General features: G+C 36.4%; 1 protein-coding gene across 2 annotated transcripts in view; it reads right to left on the bottom strand.

The window, feature by feature from the left end:
- The window catches only part of hecw1b (HECT, C2 and WW domain containing E3 ubiquitin protein ligase 1b), a 43,374-nt gene that overhangs the window by 26,591 nt on the left and 1,024 nt on the right, over positions 1–15,759 (bottom strand). For both annotated transcript variants that reach the window (XM_056253434.1, XM_056253436.1), the window contains exons 2-4: positions 6,377–6,707; positions 4,037–4,144; positions 412–506 (exon numbers count right to left, since the gene is read on the bottom strand). In XM_056253434.1, coding sequence (XP_056109409.1) covers positions 412–506; positions 4,037–4,144; positions 6,377–6,707 — 534 coding nt within the window. The remainder of the gene's footprint in view (positions 1–411; positions 507–4,036; positions 4,145–6,376; positions 6,708–15,759) is intronic.

The raw sequence follows: 15,759 nt of genomic DNA, 5'->3' as shown, positions 1-15,759 counted from the left end.
GATTGATATAATGTGAACCTAAGTGTGGGGAAAACTAATTTTCTGTGGAGTTAATAAAAAAGTGTTCCTTTCACATGTGCAAATAAAGGTGAAAAACACATGACTTGTGTCCTGTAAATAACACACTTTACCTTTAAGAAACAAAAAGAGAGTTTGGTTTACTCTGTGGTTGTGGAGGTATGGAGGCCTGTATTAAGCCATCAAATGATAACCTGAGATTATCTGCAGCATTAATCCTCTGAGAAACAGATGGCACGGACTATTCTGCTCTTGAAAAACTCTTGATGAAATGTGACGCAAGATAAAACAGGTCACATGACTGGTCCCTACACACTTATGTTACTCACCACTGCTCAACTAAAGGCATTTAAACCATGACAAAAATAGATGTTTCTTTTTTGATTTGCTCACCGGTGCGGACGGGTTCTTCACGGTCACGCATGGTGTGGTGGCCCGCAGGGCTCCGCTCACTCCATGATAATATTTAAAACAGATTTTAGTCTCCACTGAAAAAGAGCCAAGCACAGAAAACGTCAATGGTCACAGCAAGGAAACTCTTTGCAGATTTGACATATTTACATTTTCTTTTTCTTCCAGATATGCTTAACTCATCTTGTTAACAGGGGGCAATAATAGCTGTCTAGAAGGTGATAAATAGTTTCCAGCCCACCTAGTGAATTATAAATGCTGTCACCAGCTAGAAATAGCAAGTCTACATTATCTGTGTATTGGTTGGTTACTTTTTTTCAGGCCCCCAACCATCATTTGGTTGCGAAGGAAGTGTCTGGAAATGTTCGTCACTGGTTTCGTTCAAGGTAAAAATAGTTGAATGTGGTTATTTTCCTTCTTTTTTTTTTTTTTTTAAAGGGCCCTTAAATATATCCCACCCCAACTTCCTCTTTCAATAAGAAATACATCGACACAGGAAAGAAACGACTGTGATAAAAGTCTTGCTATTTGCCAAATAATGGCCTGAATTTATATTTTAATATGAATCATATATTAATCAATATTATAATATTTAATATTACTTTTAATATATTTTAAGTTATAGGACAAGATATTCTCACATCTGACATCTGACCTGCTTTAAAACACCATGAATGCAATGTTCTGTTGCTAAAGAAATTATATGCATTTTTTTTATTTGATTAAATTTTAAAAGACTGATTCGATTTTTAATGTTTTGACTTCATGGTCAAGGTAAACTTTCTTATCCCACAGGGGGAAATTCATATGGTCATTCATTACGCGCCCCACATATTCTCCAAAAACATAAACACAACAATCAAACCGATAAACGTGTGTATATATAACAATGACAGAAATTAACAATGACAATATAAAAGAAATGACAATACTACAGAAATGACAATCACAATCGAACATCTAACGTTAAAAAAGTCTAATATTATCAGGTAGCTAAAAATGTGATCATTATACAATCTGATCCTGTACAAATGATTTATTGTACCTTTCTGTTCTAATTCTCTGTTGTAAAATTCTACCAGTTGACCTATTACGTCTCATAAATTTATATTGGAGAGGGTGAGTGGGGTCATTGAGGATTTGGTCAGTCTTTTTAAAAATAAGCTCATTGTACAGCTGAGCTGTCGACACCTGGTCAAGTCCGATGATCTTACTGGCCATCTTGATCATGCGCTTCAATGTTTAGACTAGACAATGTTTTAAGTTAAATGTACAGTGTAAGACATGTAAAAAGACAAGAGGCTAACAACAATGTCAAGATCAATATTTGTGTACGCGGTATTTCACACTGCACGCGGATGCGGTCTGGCGATCCGTTCACGAGTCTATTTTTGCTGTGCTGCATGCGCTGAATTAAAGTGACAGCACATGGTTCGTGGTCAAAATGAAGACAGATTGACATGCCAATGAATTTCATCATAAATCCATTTAATTAAATAAAATGTAGTGATCTCACCATAAATGCATTTAATTAAATACTACTATTTTTACAGCAATGAAAACCTTTTCACAATATTCTAATTTTGAATTTGGGGTTTTCATAAGCTGTAAGCCATAATCATCAAAATTATAACAAATAAAGGCTTGAAATATCTCACGTCGCATGTAATGAGTCTGTATAATATATTAGTTTCACCTTTTAAGTTGAATTACTGAAATAAATGAACCCCACTTCATCACTAATTTGTAAAAAAAAAAAAAAAAAAAAAAAAAAAAAAACGGATCTATTTTAAAACTGATTGTTTTTTAGTTTGAATCTGTTTTCTTTCTAGTATCTGTATCAGTAAAAGTGCCAAAAATAAATAGAAAAAAAGAAACTTATAAGAAAGCAAAAGAAAGCAAAAAGAAAGCATATAAGCCATATGTACGGTGGCCGAGAGAGCTCAACGCGATGCAACTGAAGCAAACACATGCAAATAGAAAAAAACGCGTGCAAATAGAAAAAAACGCGTGCAAATAGAAAAAAAACCACGTGCAAATAGAAAAAACCACGTGCAAATAGAAAAAAACACATGCAAATAGAAAAAAACACGTGCAAATAAAAGAAAAACACCTGCAATGCAAATAGAAAAAAACACGTGCAAATAAATAAAAAAACACCTGCAAATTAAAAAAAACATCATCATCAGTTTCAAAACACACGTGTGCTCCAAATACAGAAACGCGCTCCAAATAACACAGACCACAACGGAAATGTTTGCAGGGGAACCAAATAAGTGACGAACCGGCTGGGACGTGCTTATTGCTCGTGAGCTTCCCTATGCCCTACTCCCTTCGAAGGGCAGACGGCAGAGCCCTTGAAGTGGGACTTTGGAGTGAGCAGGACACTAGTGTGCCATTATGTAGCCGTGTGGAACGCACTTGATGAAGGAGCTACAAAAGACAACGTAATTTCCTCATATTTACAGCTGGGATGTTCCCATAACAACAAAGCACGGCGTCCATCAGCTGAAGACCTGTTCTTACCACAGAAATATAATGACGGTTGCAAATACATTTTTATTTTTACTTTACAAAAAAAGCTTTTAAAATATCCGTGTATGTGTGTCTCAACTTTAAAACGTGAAACTTATGAAACTTTTCTTTATGAAAATTTAAACATAACATGAAACAATTTGTACAGTTTAAGAATTTTGTACTTCTTCTCTATCTTTTTTATTTATTTATTTTAGTTTTCAGCTCATTGTTCTTTTCTCATTTGTATTCTGATGACATTGAACATATTGTTAATACATTTTGTATATTGTATGCAAGGTGTATGTCATAAAAATGTAATCGCTGTATGTTTTGCAAAAATTTATAAATACATAAAGTCGAATTTTTAGCTGTAAGCACCAGCACGTCCCAGCCGGGTTCGTCAATCGTCACTCATTTGGTTCCCCTGGAAACATTTCCGTTGTGGTCTGTGTTATTTGCAGCGCGTTTCTGTATTTGGGGTGTTGTGAGTATTTGGAGCTCACGTGTGTTGTGAAACTGATAAAGATGTTTTCTTAATTTGCGGGTGTTTTTTCTATTTGCATGGTTTTTTTCCTTTTTGCATGTGTTTTTTTTTATTTGCATGCGTTTTCTTCTATTTGCATGTGTTTTCTTCAGTTGCAGCGCGTTGAGCTTTCTCGGCCACCGTTCATATGGCCTCACAGTGTAATACATGAGAATGATTTAAGGACCGTCAAGCAGAGACAGCGTAGACTAACATGACACATGACCTTCAAACAGCTGAGGGATGTGCTTTATATTAATACAAGCACACGCACATCTTTTCATGAAACACACTATATTAAAACTAAATGTATTTTTGAGTGCTATGAAATGAGAGTGTAACACCTAAATTAATTTCTCTTCACACTTCTTGACTTGAAACATCTTTGAACATTTTGTTAGTATGAAAGTGGTTTGTCTTGGTGTGTTTGTTACCATAGCAGCCATTAACATTTACAGCCACAAGCAAATCTTAGCTAATGGCATCCTGTTTGTGAGAAATAAGTGTCTATAATGCTGCATTATTTAATAATAATGTTTTGCATTGTGATGTTAAAACTGCACATACGTTCAACGAAGTAGGAGTTGGCCTCGATCTTCCAGACGATCTGACCTTTGTGGGAGCCATTCACACCTCTGTTTTTGTAGTCCAGAAAATTCTCAGACAGAACCTCATCTACGAGAAAGAGAAAAGAAAAGCCCACTTATCTTATCTTATTCTTCACAATTATGGCATACAGAAAGTTCACATCTTTTGATTATTCATTCATGGTAGTTCTAAAAGATGAGAAAGCTTTTGAACTCAAATTCAAGGACAGCTTTTAAAGGCCATCAGAGAACCTTTATAACACCAGACACATGAGACAAAACTATATCGCTCTCATTATAATCCAGAGTAGTCTACATGGAAATGTGTGGCCTTCAGCTGAGGGACAGACTTTATTTTGTTTTTATTTTTGCCACGCTGCAGAGCTACTCCAGCCACTTTATATTTTCCCTGTCTATCTGAAATACAATATACCACATATCACACATATATCATGTTTTTATGTTAAACCAAAACATATGATTTCTTTACCAATTAATTGTATTTGTTATAAATTTTAAATAACTTACACCACCAGTAAAAGTTTGTAATAATTTAGATTATATTAATAATAATTTTTATTTGGGGGGGGGGGGGGGGGGGTAATAATGTGAAATATTAGACTTTAAAATAATTTTTTCTATTTAAATATATATTTTAAAATGTAATTTATTCCTGTGATGCAAAGCTGAATTTTCAGCATCATTATTCCAGTCTTCAGTGTCACATGATCCTTCAGAAATCATTCTAACAGGATGAATATGCAAGAAACATTTCTAAGGGTGTATTAACACCAGGAAAGTCCGATAGCTCACTTGGTTTGGCCCGGACCAAATACTTTTTTTTTTTTTGGTACGGTTCGCTTTCACACTGCTCTTTTTGCAAGTGAACCAAAATTTGTAAACAAAACCACACCTGTGCTAAGGTCGTCCATTCATTGGACAAGGATTCTCAAGTAGGGAAATTAGGAAGTGCAAAAAAGGCTTAACGTAAATTAACGCAGCATCATCCTTGTATTGTAATCTATGCGCGATTAGACTAAAGAGAACGCTCTGTATGTGAATGTCCCGATGCACACACTCATTCATTCATTCCATTCCAATGATGCACACACGACGCGCAGAAAGACGCGCAACAGATGTAATGTAGTAGACTACAATCACTTTCCCGTAACGCAACTCCGACTACGGAAGCCTGTTAACTCAAAGGCGCAGTGCTTTCTTGCAATTGGGTCGGTTCATGTTCACACCGTAAACGAACCGTACCAGAGTTTGTTTGGAACCGTACCGAGACCACCTCTTCAGCTGGGTCTCGGTTCGGTTGTTTGGTCCGCACCCGAGTTCGATTGCTGTATTCACACCTGCCCAAAAGATCCGCACCAAGGGGGGAAACGAACTAGAGTCCGGCTCAATCGAACCAAACAAGGCAGGTGTGAATACACCCAAAGTGTAGTAGTGCATGTTATACTAAACATCAAATCAATGGAAGTTCATATCCACCTCAGAGTAAAAAAGTAATTCCAAGACGAAAGTTTAACATGAGTCACACCGTGAGATATGAAGATGCAATTGCAAGAAATAAAGCTGCATTTATCTAGAAATACAGTCAAACTGCGAGTTATAAAGTTGCAAATATGAAAAACAAAGTAGTAAATTCTGAGAAATAAACTAGTCATTTTACGTTACTGAGGTAGAAATGGGCTTTAAAAGCTTGTGATGTTTCTGGCCTTTTACATTGAATCATTTTTGTTTCTAACCATGTGTATGCAGTAGAAAACCATCTATGTACCGGTGCTCCAAAACCCAGAAACCAAATACACAGCTCTGAAGAATCTATAACTTCAAGAATACACTGTGATTCACAAGTTTGTGGTCAGTATAATATATATTTTTAAAGAAATTAATACTTTTATTCAGAAAGGATGCATTCAATTGATCAAAAGTGACAGTAAAAAGCAGCCATGCTAAAAAGCTGATTTGTATGGATGGAGGCATGATGACCAAACTAATAATTAGAGTTTGTGAAAGTAAAAAATGAAGTGAGCTGGAGCGATTTGTGTTCACAATGCACATTTTTAGTGAACCATAAGCTGAAGGCAAAGCATACTCAGACCACCTCCCGAGTGTTCACATATGTGCCAAAAGTCCAGCGAACCGAGATAAGACCCCTGAAAAGGACCAACTGGAAAACACCTAGAATGATTTCTGAAGGATTATATGAGACCAGTATAATTTTCCAAACATTTGAATGAAATATTTATTAAATCGGAGTCTTAAAATTCAACCAGCAGCATAAAACACGACCAAACAGAAACACACTCACCAATGAGGTACATGCCAATCCAGTCGCCCGCGTCCACTTCCTCCTTGATGTCCCAGCAGAGGGTGATGTCCTGCGTCTGACCGATGGTGTAGCTGGAGGTGCTGACGGTGAGGGTGGAGCGGCAGTGGGAGGTCACGAGGTCAGTGTCGCTGGTGGAGCGCAGCACGGCCGCCGCCAGCTCCTCAGAAACGCCATTCTGGAAGTCCACGTTGGGGAACTGCTCAGGGTTGAAACTGTGCCGAATCGGGTCCTTACATCGCCTCCTGCCATGAGATGCACGAGATGGAGAGGCCATTGCTGCGAGCCCGAGAAACCTGTTCTGGTACAAGTTCTGAGGAAAAATCAAGAGGCAAGAGTAAATCAGGATGTATCCCATCATTGCTATCCGCAAATGCTTTTTGGGAACTTATGGTGTGCGAATCCAACTGTCCTGCGAACATTCATGTCTTGGAGATGCTGTGCTAAATGCAGACTTTTCATGGTCAGCTCAGAAAAGACAAAACCGCTGTGAGCGAGGCAGGTCGAGACATGTTTGAGGGGGAAAACAGCGGCTGAGACACTACGTCACCAACAGGGGACCAAGAAGATCGTTCTATAGTGCAAGACATCTACTTCAGCTGTCAAAAAACATCTGCATTGAGAGACTCTTCTCAAAGAGAAAATTGTATGCGTGTATTGAACATGTCGAAAATGGATGCATACTAAATATGCAACACACACATGTGCTTAACTAGAACGCTGTGCTTCCTGCTGACATCTGAGACAACGGCAAAGTTGCAAGAATGAAATTAGCTTAGATGGGTACTATTCATAGGTACTATTATTAACCAAACTAAGGGCACGTTTACACAACAACAATGTACTGAAAAAAAAACAGAGTAGGGTACAGAGAAAACGAAAACGACTAAGGCCAGTAGTTGGCGATGTCACTTTGGAAAGAAACACTACACTCACACATACACTACCGTTCAAAAGTTTGGGGTCAGTGAGAATTTTATTTTTATTTTTTGGAGGAAAGAAATCAATACTTTTATTTATCAAGGACAGTAAAGACATTTATAATGTTACAAAAGATTCTATTTCAAACAAATGCTGTTCTTTTGAACTTCCTATTCATCAAAGAATCCTAAAAACAAACAAAAAAACTGTACAACTGACAGACCAACAACTGTTTCAACATTGATAATAATAATAAATGTTTCTTGAGCATCAAATCCTCATATTATACTGATTTGTGAAGGATCATTTGACACTGAAGACCCTGACACTGGTGATGCTGAAAATTCAGCTTTGATCACAGGAATAAATTACACTTTACTATATATTCACACAGAAAACAGCTGATTTACACTGGAATAATATTTAATACTATAACTGATTTTTGTTGTATTTTTAATCAAATAAGCGCAGCCATGGTTAGCAGAAGAGAATTCTTTTAAAAGTATTTAAAATCGTACCGACCCCAAACTTTTGAACGGTAGTGTATAGACTAAACATGTAACGCGCATGTGCATGACTTCAACGTTTTCACAAATTCACCTTTTTTTTGTTTACACGGAGATGATAACGGTATCGTTTTCAAAAGTGTTATCAGGCCCCCAAAACGCTGTCATCATGTAAATGACCAGCCAAAACGCATAATTAGTTTTCCTTCTTTTAGTTGTTTTTATAATAATAATAATAATTCATTACATTTATATACCGCTTTTCTCGGCACTCAAAGCGCTTTACATAGTTTTTAGTTAAACGATGTGATCTAAACAACCCCTATAACAAATTAAATTAAACTTAAATGAAAACATTTTTGTTAAAAAAAAAAACTAATATAATTATAAGAACTGAAACTAAACTTAAAATATTTTTTTTATGACTCCAGATCTTACTAAATAGAAAAATGACCAGAAATTAATTTAACTTTTTGATTAATTTCATAACCCATAACATGAAAACGACACAATAGACAACCCTAGCAATAACACTCAACGGACCTCAGATATTTAATGCCACTATTTAAATGAGATCATTTGATATAAAATGATTGAAATAGCTTAATATATACTAACAAAAGTTTGGTGTCAGTATTGTGAAATATTATTTTAATTTAAAATGTTCTATTTTAATATATTTTAAAAAGTAAAGCTGATGTATTTACTGTCACTTCTGATAAGTTTAATGCATCCTTGCTGAATAAAGTATTAATTTCTTTCAAAAACAAATTTTACTGACCCCAAACTTTAAAACGGTAGGTAGAGAATAGGCTATGATATAAAACTCTCCTAAAACCTAATAGTTACAGAATGAAAACTAACAGATATTAAACTTAACTGAAAATAAAATAAAACCAAAGTTAAAAACCAACCCTGCATACTGCCTAGTGTCTACTACTAAAAAAAATTGTTCATGAGAAAGTGTGGAGTAGCTATTTAACAAAAAATAACAACAACTGTAGTAAAACGTCACATGACCTCATTCCGTTTAATTCAGCGAGGGATGTCCTGTTTTCATCTCTAATTAATTTAATATAAGCGTAATGTAAATCTCATAAATAAATAGGGTTATTTATTTACCTGAATTATTCACAACATCCTCTCCCTCATCTGTCTACACAGTAACAAGCATTTTTTAAAGACAGCATTTCCTTCATGTTACGTCTCTGAAGAGCAAGAGGCAGTCAAGTAACAATTAGCAGATGTGGTGGGACACTCGCAGATGCATGTGTAGCGTCGAACACAAGCGCGCGGCTTACACTTCTCTATGGGACCCCAAAATGGTTTTCTGTGCAGCAGGGATGGGTCGGAGTGGTTAACTAGTCAATCCAACAACTGCTTAGTCAATTCGTGAGGTCAACTACAGATTTTAACAAGAGATTTTGTTTTGCAGCGTTGTTTTAAAGGAGATGAACTTCGAGACATGACTTCCTCTGAAGGGTTTTAGCATGCAGACAGCATACAATGTAGGACTGTCCACATGCTAAAATGCTTTTGTAATAAGTTCAACACCTTTAACCATTTTAAAATGTGAAGATTTCACATATTTTTCATTTTTGTTCTATGTACAAATGCAGACGGACACAGGGTCCAAAATTAACATTCGTCAAGGGCCAAATGAGAGTAAAAAAAATAGCTTTCCATGGTTATGTTTTCATAACAAAAAGAAAGTAAAAAAAAAAAGACAAGGAATAGATTTTAAAACCAACATAAAATAATAAAATCTATCTTTGGCAAAAAATGAATGTGTGGTGACTGGTGAGTAAATACTGTATAACTGTGTAACTCGATAACTTTTAAGGATTGGTTCTCCTAAAAATGAAAATTCTGTCATTAATTATTCACCCTCGTGTCATTCCAAACCTTGTTCATTTACCGCTTTATTTACAGAACATTAATCTCCAATGCGCGTTCACGAGAGCACCACGACACATGCGTGTTGTTGACACGAGAGCAGACGTTGCTGCGTGAACGTGTGTTGGAGATTAAATTTGGTAAATAAAGTGATAAATTAATTATGTGTTTTTTTCCGCAAACAAAGCAGTCGCTTCACTTCATAAAATTGAGGTTAAACCACTGGAGTCACATGGATTGCTTTAATGATGTCTTTACTTCCTTTCTGGGGCTTGAAAGTGGTAGTTACCACTGTTGAATCAGATCGAAATCGAATGCATTAATATTATGAACAGCAGCTATGCTAATTATTTCCCATCTGCTTTTCTGCTGTTATCGTCAGCCCCAGTTTGTATCCAGCCTCTCACAGAGACTTCAGATGCCCCAACACCTGCGATGATGAGATGACTAAACGCCTGTGAAGAGACGACTCGACGCCGGCGATATGTTATGCCCTAAATTAATACATGATTAACTAACTGTATTTTTCTATGTACATTTCTGAAATGCACTTTCTGTAAAGCTGCTTTGAAACAATATGTATTGTGAAAAGCGCTATACAAATAAATTTGAATTGAATTGAATTAGTTGCGTAGCTGACTGTCAAAGGAGGGACAGAAAGCTCTCAAGATTTCATCAGAAGGATCAATTGTGTTCTGAAGATGAACGAAAGTCTTACAGGTTTGGAACGACATGAGGGTGAGAAACTGAAGACAGAATTGTAATTTTTGGGTGAAAACCCTTTAACATAGTACTATGATGTGTCAGATTTCATGTCTTTTAATATCTTTTGGAAAAAACACTAACATTTGTTTCTCCACAGAACACAAATTCAGTTTTTTATACAGAATAGACTATACTGTTAAACATTTTTTATTTCATAAGCCATAACATGACAATGGCACTATATAACATCTGATATATCAGATAGGCTTAATGTCACTACATTTAAATGTATCATTTGACATAAACTAACTGAAATAACTTTGATACGATTTTATTAATATATTTGAAAGAAGTCTCTTGTGTTCACCTAGGCTGCATTTATTTGATTAAAAAAAAACAGTAATTTTAGTAATAATAGTATTATTTCAATTCAAAAATAAATAACTTGTTTGTTTTTATTACGGAAAGAAGGCAAAAAATATGACAAAAGATATACAGTTTAAAACCTACGGTATATAAAAATGTCTTAGTCAAAATATGAATGTGTGGTGAGTAAATATGGTATAACTGAGTAACTCAATAACATGGAAAGCTATAACTGCAACATAATACATGATGTGTCAGGTTTCTTGTTTTTCAATGACTTTTGGAAAAGGATGGAATGGAATAAAAAAAAATGTTCCTCCACAGAACGCACATCTAGAATATTTCTTACAACATTATGCTGCTATAGGCTAACAAAAATATAAGGAACAAAATCACAGTGTTGATGAGTCATGTTTTTGTGACAGGTGCAGTCTGATGAAGTCATCTCGAGTGATACAATGACCCGCAGTGTTTATCGCAATAAAGAAAAACAACTCAAATGTATCAGTTATTATTGCAACCCTGGTGTGCAGTCACCAAATGCAGAATCACAGCATAAGCCGAGACTTCACTTCCTCCTCCTCACCATCCCAGTTTGCATGAAGCCTGCAGAACAACAGAACTCACACAACATGAACTTGAAGCCCCTGTTAAACAGCATAAAACTGCACTGCAAAAGATGTACTGTAGACAAGACTAATCCACACAAAGGACACCCATGCAGCAAATCCAATTTTACCCACAATCATCAGCAATTTCTACTTCCTAAATTCGACTGAGGTAATCTAGCAAATTTAGAAGATAGATAATGCTAAAAAAAAGTGGCTAGAATTCAGACCAGGAAACTGAACGAGTGAAAAATGTCACAACAGACTCCACCAAAGAAAAACCGTTCAGAAAAATATAACCTGTAGTCCAACACATTGAGCTGAGCTATGGTGTTCAGTAGGGGTGTAACGATACCCTCATGTCACGATTCGATACATATCACGATACGATATTATTGCGATACTCCAAGACATATGATAAAAGGTTAATAAAAAATGTACTGTTGATTAAAATGCTAACTTTGATATTACATTCTGGGTTTAAATGAATAGGCTTGGACTTGGTGCTTGTAACCCAAGGACAATGGTGACACCAGAATAAAAATATTCATGATTCTGAAGCTGAAAATACAGAATTATTTTAGACGAATATGCTTGCACTCTGTCACTGACTAGATATATTTAAAATAATGTAGGACAGTTTTTACTGGTAACATAAGACATTTGGCATTATCAGGACACACAAATATTCCCCCAGTGTATTATTATACATTATAATCAACATTATGTATAGTAGTTTAATGTAGTACTGACACTAAAACTCTGAAAAATTTAAAAAAAATTCTCTCACAGTAATTTTTATTTTGGGGGAACGATCCACGATACATATTGTTGCATTTTTGTATTGCGATATATTGTGGAACGATATATTGTTACACCCCTAGTGCAACTTCAGGGAGGCAAATATAAACATCTGTCTGCTGTTATGTAAGCTCTGAATAGCAAAATCGACAGCACTTGTGGCTTATTGCAGTTTATCTAAAAAAATCAGTAGCACCTCATTGCAGTACACGAGATCCAGGGGGCGGAGTTGGATCCAGATCTAAGGGGTGGAGATGGGTCGGATTAGGGGTGGGGTTAGGGATCAGGGGGTGGAGATGGGTAGGATTAGGGATGGGGTTAGGGATCAGGGGGTGGAGATGGGTAGGATTAGGGGTGGGTTAGGGATCAGGGGGTGGAGATGGGTAGGATTAGGGGTGGGGTTAGGGATCAGGGGGTGGAGATGGGTAGGATTAGGGGTGGGTTAGGGATCAGGGGGTGGAGATGGGTAGGATTAGGGGTGGGGTTAGGGATCAGGGGTTGGAGATGGGTAGGATTAGGGGTGGGGTTAGGGATCAGGGGGTGGAGATGGGTAGGGTTAGGGGAGGGGTTAGGGATCAGGGGGTGGAGATGGGTAGGATTAGGGGAGGGGTTAGGGATCAGGGGGTGGAGATGGGTAGGGTTAGGGGTGGGGTTAGGGATCAGGGGGTGGAGATGGGTAGGTTTAGGGTTAGGTTAGGTGGGAGGAGTTGGATCTGGATCCAACTCCTCCCCCTGGATTTCGTGTTCTGCAGTGAGGACCATCTCGAAAAAATTACAATATTACTTTTCAAAAGCTTAAGGTTAGTATGTTTTGTTTTTTAAAGAAATTAATACTTTAATAGAGTGGTGCAGGTATGATGTTAGAACCTAGAAATGTCTAATTCGCCGCTGGTTCCTTCAAGATTTTCCTATGGGGTTTTATAATGGGGTTTCTTAATTTATGAGTAAAATAAAGCCTGTAGTAAACATAACTTGACGATACTTTGTCGTTTTGTTCTACAACGTACACTGCACACACTTACACCCAAGTTGTCTTATCTAGTTACTTATTTAAAAAGTAGTTTTAAAAAATGAACATACCTGCTTAAAATTTAATATTCGAAAAAGTATAATAGGGATACAGTACTTTATTTTCATGTTGACTAGCGAAAGATTGTCTGGAATTGCATTGCACTGTTCCTGAAATGCGTCTATATGAAAAGGGATGTGAATTCCTGCTGAGGTCACCACAGGCCAGAAGGCCGTAGGGGTCACAACCGATCGCAGCAAAGCAATATCATTAGCAGACCTCCAGCGATGCGGACACACGTGATCCTCTTAAAGGTTAACGAAAGGGCAGATAACAATAGAAGCTTTTTTTTTATAACAAGGTAATTTCTTTGCACCGTTTTATTGATGGAAAACAGTTGGAATGCAAATTCAGATGCTGATTGAATCATCGTGACATGACAAAACAAATTGAATCTTCCACTGGGCAAATATGTGTTTACAAGACGAAAGGAAGCTTTAACAGCGCACCTTGCAATCACACTGACACAGATAAATTAATTATAATCATTAAGGCCCCGAGGGCAGACTCCATTCAATCCCACTGTGAGTGTCTGCGTGTCGCACAGGATGAGATGCATTCGCTCGAGCAGAGTCAGGCTCGCCGTGCCAAAATGAAACCTCAGAATCTTAATGTACTTACATAACGGAGCGTGAAGGCCTACGGAAGCGGGATATTTCTCCCCAGAATACAGAGATCAAGCCACAATTCTGTTACCAAGAAGACCTGAAGTATGTAATCTCCTCTGTGACGTAGAATAGACTCTAGCATGGCACAGAACATGGCAGTAAATCCGCTAACATCTTGGAGGTTTACATTTAGTTTTAATGGCATACTATCATGCTACTATTTTTGCATCTCAGTTAGTTTACCATGAGCATTCTGGAATTGTATTCTACGAATATAGTTGGCTCTATGAAAAAAACGTATTGTGTCGCTTTGGACAAAAGCATGTAAATGTAAATGCAATTATGCAAATCTGCATGCATTAAATGCCTGGATGCATTTAATTGACATTTCCCAAAAATGTGCAGTATACAACCAGATAACACGTTGTGTGATACTGTATCCCACAATGCAATGTGCTCAATCTAAAGAAATTCCAATATGACAAATGAACCAGAACCAATATCAGCCAAAACTGGAATACAAATGCAAAATAAATAATCATATTTATTTCTGAGATCATAACCGGATGCCACTAACTAACTGTATTAAAAGTGCAATGTGACATCAATTTAGTTTACTAAAGGGAGGGATAGTTCACCCAAAGATGAAAGTTCTGTCATTATTCACTCACTCTCAAGTAGTTGCAAACCTGTATGAAGTTCTTTCTTCTGCTGAACACAAATGAAGATATTTTGAAGAAAATGGTTAATCAAACAGTTGATGGACCCCATTGAGTATGGGAAACAATACTATGGAAGTCAGTGGGGTCCATCAACAGTTTGGTTATCGACAATCTTCACTCTTCTGGGTTAAAAGAACACACAATCTTCTTTTGTGTTCAGCAGAGAGTGAGTAAATGATGACAGAACTTTCATTTTTGGGTGAACTATCCCTTTAGTATAGCCTACTAAATTCGCCTACTAGGCCTATATAATAGGGAAGTATGTGATTTCGACACAGCCATACTGCATGATGTTTCACATATTATTATTAATTATATATATATATATATATAGTATATTATATTATTAGAGTATTCTACTGTAAATATAACAACAATAAAATAATATTAAATAAATAACAAATATTGAATGAATAAAAAAAATTGTTTTATGGGTAAAAAAAAGGCAAAAGCAAAAAATTCTCCTTAGAAAAGCTCTACATTGCTACAGGAATCAAAATATATTTTTATTTCAACCTATAAGACATACTAATGGAAATAATACATGGTGAAATTACATAATCGCTCTGGGATACCCTCTGGGAACTCATCTACGGTAAACATCATGTATAAATAAAAACTTATGAAGTCAGTTCACTCAATAACATCCACGTCATCATGTGAAGGTCGTTTAACAGGAAGCACTTCTGCTTGCAAAGGAACAAGGCCCTTTTTTCCTCTTCTAAGCTTTTCCATTCCTTGATGCTGATTTTACAGCGGATCAATAGACTGCCGGTCTCAGGTGAATCAATACTAATCTACCCCATCTCTGCTCCTTGCCTAAGCTCTTAACAACCCCTGAGTAACGAACACATGTCCCCAACTAAACAATGCTTATCAACCACCCCAGATATCAGCTTTTAACTCCATTATTATGTTAATTGTTTGTTTATTTATTACTCATATAAGGCATCATTATTCTGATGAGTTTCATTTGAATGTTATTTGAAGTAAGACAATTACTTTTTATTTTATGTGGATATTTTCAGCAGTTCTTGAAGTGCTATACAATACAGCCATGAACAGATATTATATAATTTAAAATGATTATCGATCTATGACTGTCTGATTTCATCTTAACCTTATTTGCATCCAATACATTGGGGTTTAGGTGCAAGAAACAT

This window comes from Rhinichthys klamathensis, unplaced genomic scaffold (genome assembly GCF_029890125.1).
Source record: "Rhinichthys klamathensis goyatoka isolate OS25496 unplaced genomic scaffold, OSU_Roscu_1.1 h1tg000105l_1, whole genome shotgun sequence".
Lineage (NCBI taxonomy): Eukaryota > Metazoa > Chordata > Actinopteri > Cypriniformes > Leuciscidae > Rhinichthys > Rhinichthys klamathensis.
This window is presented reverse-complemented; position numbering and strand designations above follow the sequence as displayed.